The sequence below is a fragment of the Anomaloglossus baeobatrachus genome, chromosome 10 (assembly GCF_048569485.1).
Source record: "Anomaloglossus baeobatrachus isolate aAnoBae1 chromosome 10, aAnoBae1.hap1, whole genome shotgun sequence".
Taxonomy (NCBI): Eukaryota; Metazoa; Chordata; class Amphibia; order Anura; family Aromobatidae; genus Anomaloglossus; species Anomaloglossus baeobatrachus.
In genome coordinates, this window is record NC_134362.1 from 54,521,702 (window position 1) to 54,528,591 (window position 6,890).

The 6,890-nt window shown below is 39.4% G+C and overlaps 1 protein-coding gene across 1 annotated transcript; it reads left to right on the forward strand.

The window, feature by feature from the left end:
- The first annotated feature begins 657 nt into the window (after positions 1-657).
- On the forward strand, positions 658-6,690 carry LOC142254331 (germ cell nuclear acidic protein-like). Its single transcript, XM_075325377.1, has 10 exons — positions 658-1,000; positions 1,251-1,332; positions 2,413-2,449; positions 2,660-2,730; positions 2,824-2,946; positions 4,348-4,399; positions 4,860-5,001; positions 5,300-5,429; positions 6,220-6,427; positions 6,606-6,690. The coding sequence occupies exons 1-10, from the start codon at positions 926-928 to the stop codon at positions 6,688-6,690; spliced, it is 1,005 nt and encodes a 334-aa protein (XP_075181492.1). The 5' UTR covers positions 658-925.
- Positions 6,691-6,890: the final 200 nt, after the last annotated feature.

Here is a 6,890-nt window from a genome sequence, read left to right on the forward strand (position 1 = left end):
GCGTTGCCTGATGCCGACGTCTATATGAACTAATTCTTGCTGTATCCATACATTGTGGCTTGCTTTTAAATGAAAATTAAGTTATATTTTACTGAAAATACCTAGAATAACAGACTGGACTGACCTTTCTATCTTACTCCTGATTCACCGAGTGTGCTTCACCCCCTGTCTGTGCTGAGTGATCTGGATACCAAGCCGCTATATTGGACATCTGATTGGGGTAAGCTGGCTGCACAATAGTTATATACATATTCCCCTATCACATATTATTTTGTGTTTTATTATGTGGAGTGATGTTTCATGTTTTTCTTTTTAATAAGATATATTAAAACTTATATTTTAACTGTCTCTCACATTGATACTGTGAAAATATTTCCACCAATGCAAATAAGTAGTTTTTACAAAGTTATCCCAAATAAAAAAGTCACCCCATTATTACTTCATGTTATTTCAATAATTATTTGGAAGAATAACTGCAGCCTTCCTATCTATACATATATACTGTAGCTGCTTGTAATAGAATATATCGATGATGACACAATGTCCGCAGCTGATAGATGTCACTATAGGGTGATGAGGTCACAACATACCGGACAGTTCTTAATGCCATGTAACGGATAATTCTGTTGAGGGTGTTTTGAGGAGTTATAGAGCGAGCAGTGTGTTATTGAGTTATTGTGTTATTTATTGTATTATTGTGTTATTAATTGTGTTATTGTGTGTTTGTGTTATTGTGTGTTTGTGTTATTGTGTGTTTGTGTGTTTGTGTTATTGTGATTGTGTTATTGTTTTATTGTGTGATTGTATTGTGTTATTGTATTATTGTGTTATTGTGTGATTGTATTGTTATTGTGTGATTGTATTATTGTGTGATTGTGTGATTGATTGTGTGATTGATTGTGTGATTGATTGTGTGATTGAGAAAATGGCGAGTGATAAGCGCATTAAGCGCATTATTGTTTTGTCCGACATAGAGGACAGTGATGAGGATTACCATCAGGTGAGACGTCATTTCTTCACATTATTCTTATATATAACTCATTTATGGTCTCATGAATTATCATTACCGCTAATTGTTGGTTCCTTAATAGCTAAAAATGAAGAGTAAAATTCCTATTTGGGTATTGGATACATAACCTGCAACCTGAGAAAATCACAATTTTTTTCATTTAAGTGTTATTTTCTTATCCTTACTGATGTTTTGATGATTATGTGAAATTTGGAGTCTAACATTTCTTCTTTTTTTCTAGTCCCATCCAAAAAAAAGACCACGACTTCCGGAACATCAATATGAAGGTGGCTTCCAGACTGGGCTAACATCCAGAGACCCAGGTACAATCTAGTCCCTGATGATATGTAGAATCATAGAATGGTAGACTTGGAAGGGACCTCAAGGGCCATCGGGTCCAACCGACTGCGAGTGCAGGTTTTCTTAAATCATCCCAACTATATGTTTATCCAGCTTCCACTTGAAGATTTCCATTGATGGAGAGCTCACCCCTTCCCGTGGTCGCCTGTTCCACTCCCTGACTGCCCTCACCCCCTCCCGTGGTCGCCTGTTTCACTCTCTGACTGCCCTCACCCCCTCCCGTGGTCGCCTGTTCCACTCCCTGACTGCCCTCACTGTCAGAAAGTTTTTCCTAATGTCTAATCTGATCTCCTTCCTTTTAGTTTCATCCCATTGCTTCTTGTACTTCCTTGTGCTAATGAGAATAGGGTGGTCCTCTCTGCACTGTGACCGTTCAGATATTTGTAGACCACTATTAAGTCTCCTCTCAGCCTTCTCTTTTGTAAACTAAACATTCCTAGTTCTTTTAGCCGGTCTTCATATGACATGGTTTGCAGACCTTTTACCATATTGGTTGCTCTTCTCTGAACTTGCTCCAATATATCGATGTCTTCCTTGAATTGGGGTTCCCATAACTGTACACAGTATTCCAGGTGGGGTCTGACCAGGGCAGAGTATAGGGGAATAATGACATCTCTTGATCTAGATTCAACCTGACAATGTGCCCTAACAATCCTGGGTTCATAAGAACAGTTTGAGATTGCAGCATTTGAAGCCTCTATACTTATTTTTATTTTATTTTTTATATTTATTATATGATTAACGGCCTTGTCTTAGGAAAAAATTTCAATGGGTCTATGGCGTCCGACCCTCAAAAACAGCATTCAGTGTAAACACAGATTTTCCCGTTTGGGCGTTCATTCCTGGCACTGCAGCTCACCCAACGGGACTGGGTTATAACCAATGAAAGGGACAATGATGATTTCGGCAGTAGCACTGCGGTCCCTTCATTCTGTTGAGCAGACCCCCCCAATTATTATAAGTCTACCAATCTTCCCGCCCTGGAAGATCTCTTTAATTATCACCTTTAATGACCTAATATATTATTTCCATTTATTCCTCAGATCATATAACATCAATCTCATCATCAAGCCATGACAGGTAAGATGAATCACATCTTCTCCATCGCGGAGCTCAGGGCCCATTGGGAGACAGCTCTATTGAGGACAATCAGTGTCCACCATCCCGGCTTCATATATGATCCTGGTGGTCCTGGGCCGTTGAATATTTTATCTGATCCATTTATATTAATAACTGAATTTCAAATTTGAATTTTCCCACTAATTCATTTTTCTATATTTGTTTTCACAGTTCCATCAATGTCATTGTGGTCTCTGATGATGAGGATTCCACCATTGGTGAGGGAACAACATCTCCCAAAAGTAAGGACTAAAGAGCTGTCATTTTTACACACATCCTATCTTTCTGGTATTGGACATAATCCATTGATCCATTCTCTTATATGTTATTCACAGGACTCAGGACTTGTTATCATGAAGCAGCCGATTCCTCTGAAGATAGCGGATCTCTACTGATGATAGTGGAAAGCGATGATGACGATGATTATGTAATAGTATCACCACCATCTACTGTTACAGGTCAGTGTCCAAAACTAAGGAATATATCATAATCTACACAGTACACATACATTTCCCCTAACACTAATCGATCAATAGTCAGGTGCGGCTAGACCGGATAGCCAACAAGTGGTCACAGCCATGGCACCCATGGAGTAAAGAGGAGGCCATGAATATCTGGCGCTTCTTCACTCCCTTTAAGTGCAGGTTCCAGACTTTAGATTTTGTAGATATCTTGCACTTGCCTGCACATATTTGTTATTGTTCTACATTTTTGCTAAGTGATTCCTAGCCATCATTTAGGTGTATTTTAAATGGTTTCTAATCTTTGTATGTGGTACTGCGAAAATGTACTTTAACAAAGATTGTATTGTATATATTTATATGGTGATCCTTGTTCTGTGGCATTCTTTCTTCATTTTATGTTTAGACTTTAGATTTCTATCACAATATAGAATATATGTTCAGATGAAAAGATTATCACTGCTCCATATTTCATAAAAATAAAGAAAAGAAGTATGCAAAAAGGATCACCTAAAATAATCAATGTTTATTATATGTGAAACCAAAGACATTAAAAATACTTAAAAAGCCAAATGGCTATTGATCACATAAACCAATAACTGTGTTTAATTATGCCCTATCCAGCAATCACATGGTTAACAAAAGCAAAAAGATTGGTAAAAACACTTATAGTGCTTGGTGCTTGATTTGCAAAACAGATCATCCTTGCCCCAGATAAAGCCTCATTTCTAGTGGCGAAACACATGGGGTATCACTTTGCTTCCCCTATCGATGCACTTCTTACTATCCAGCCTACTTTAGCAGGTCTTGCTTTTATACTTGAACAGGCTTCATCACATTTAAATGGCTGTGCTGGCTGTATATACATTTTTTAGCGCATGCTTTTTATTTACCTTGTTTTCTCTTATACACTATATATTAATCAGGATATTATTAGTTTGATTACTATGCTTTTTGGGATTAAATGATTTTTATCATATATTCATCTCTTGTGATATATATTATTTATTGGTATACTTTACATTATCAGGTTTAGCTGATTTTTATATTGTTTTCTACACATTGTATTAAAAATATTCTATCCACTTGCCTTTTGGCTAATCTTTATGTTAGTTTTCTATTATTTAAGCACGGTTTGTCTATATTGCTATTGTTTTGCACTTTATTTTAATGCTTTTACCAATCATTTTGCTATTGATTAACTATGTGATGGTCAATAGCAATTTGTTTTTTTAATGTTTCATGTACAATAAACAGTAATTATTTTAGGTGATCCCTTTAGCATACTTTATTTTTATGTAGATCCTCTGGTATGCTGCAGGTTGATCCCTGTGTATAGGGTGGTGTCCTCTATTATCCAGGTTTTTTTTACTCTTCCTTGTTTCCTTCCCTATACAGAATCATCTGAATCGCTTGAATCGCTGGAGGTGAGATCCCCTTCAGAGGAGCAGTAAGTATATAAAGTGATATAAAGTTATATATATAATATGGTATAAAATAAAAAGTGCTGTCCTCTGCTGGTGTATGTCCTCAATCATCAACTCCGCTTACAAGATCCAGCATCCTCACGTGTCTTTAATTGTTTGAACACCCCAAGACCTTTCCGCTAATCCCCCTCTCCCCTCCGCCCTGTGTAGTTACACTTTCACACCGCTGACATACCAGATTTTGGATTCCTACATTGACATTTATGGGATATTTATTTCAGTTCCGATCCCTCCATCTGCCTGGACTCATATCTAATTGGTGGCTGCCCCTATTGTAGATGTACCCATGACATGCTATCATTGGGGTGACTTGATCCTTAAAGGGAAATCCTTACTAAATTGTATGGGAAAGGAATGAATAAGTAAATGTTCGGTGTTCTGACATAACCTAAGGCTTCATATCTGATCTTCTGTTCTTTCCAGTCCAACTTGTAACATCAGAGGCTGCTTCATTGAGGACATAACATCTCCCGGATCACCATACCTGAGCAATTTCCAGCAGACCAAGCACCACCTGGCATCACGATTGTTCAAGTGGTACAACTGGACCATATTTGAGAACCAGGTAAGTTCTATGATCCCTCCGGGTTGTATATTCTGTTTCTGTAACTCTTTATGTCACGTTTTATGTAATTGAATCATCACTAACCTTCACTATTCCTCTATATAAATATATATGCTATAGTTATAGAGGTGCGGTGGTAGCAGTCACCCCCCGACCCTGGTGCCTAGGGGAGTCTTCAGGACCAGTGGCCACAAGTTATACCTCGTTTATATAGTGTCCTAGAAGCGACTGTATTTTCCTCTGTTTTTGATGGAATTACTCATTTAATGTATTTTTATTCTTCATTCCTCGTCTTTAGCTTCCTGAGTCCATCATTATCACGTGGAGTAAGCGGCTGACAGCGACAAGCGCGTTCTGTATTAATATCTGTCAGGACGGACAGCGCCACTCCACCATCGAGCTGTCAGAAAAAGTGTGCGACTCTGCAGGTAAGTCTCACATGTCAATTATTTTGTATAAATATTACATTTTGATAAAAGTAACAGCTTGTTAGGGCCGGATGAAAGTTACTGCAACTTTCATTTTTTCCAATTGAGAGAGTGTTTGCAGCATTTTGGATACAGCGTGTTTCAGCTGAGTCCAAAATGCTGCATTGTACAGTACAAGCACAGGGGATGGGATTTCTAGAAATCCCGTGCCCACTGTGCGTGTGCGGCCCACAGCAAACACTGACCTGCAGTGCAGGTGAAAACTCTGAAGCTCCAGGTCATTTGTCTCTTAGGTTGTCCACTACTTGATGGCCTATCCTTTAGGATAGTTCCCCAATGTCTGATTGGCCTGGATCCAATACCCCCCCCGCCCCTTAGCTGTTTTAGGTGTCGCCACCGTCAGCAGGCGGACATAAATGCTCAGTTCCTGGAGTTTCCCGTCCTCTGATAGCGGCAGTGGCGGGTGCTGCATTTCCACCGCCCATTCAAAACAATAGGAGGCGAATGTGCAGTACCCGGCCGTGGCCACTATCAGAATACGGTACAACTCCGGAACTGAGCATTTCCGGCTGCCTGCTGCCGCCGACACCAAGAGCAGCTGATCTGCGGGGTGCGAGGTGTTGGACCCCAGCCAATCGGATATTGATGACCTATCCTAAGGAATAAGCCATCAATGTTAAAGTAGTGGACAACCCCTTTAAGACTTCCCCATAATATAGCATAGCAGATGTTCCCCTGTGGTGGAAAGCTTCTCTATATCTTATGATTATTGTATATTTTGTATCTTTAGACCGCCTTAGAGACACATTAGTGCACGAGATGTGCCACGCCGCCTGCTGGCACTTTCACGGCGTACAAAATGATGGCCATGGACCACTGTGGATGTTATACACACAAAAGGCCATGGACACCCATCCGGAATTACCACCAATAACGGCACACCATACATATTCCATCAAGTATAGGTTCAACTACGAGTGTGAAAATTGCGAGTGCAGGTAAGGAGATATATTATTTTTATATTACTGTAACGAAACTCCATTAATGCAACTTATATTCTGATGCCATGAGATCACTGAAGACTAAAATCTAATATTCAGTATGAATCCATGCCCTCCTGTAATAGCTGATATTCCTTTCCTGGCTGCTGATCCCTGTTTTTTTCTGTCTCCACAGAGTCGGACGGTTCAGAAGGATTATTGAGGAGAGAGCGATCTGCAAAAAATGTGGCTGCAAACTTCAATTGCAAAATACCATCTGAGGACCATTGTCACCAATGGGTCGCATTCATCTGAGACCATTGTAGTATTATATTATTAGAATATTAAAAGTCTTAGCAATTTGCAGATCTCTGGTTCTCTTTAATATGAGTGAATTTAACCTCATTTGGTGCTGAAAGGGTTAAGGGGTTCCATGTTTGCTGAGATTCCATTTAGCTCTAATCTCAGCTGCTGCACCTTG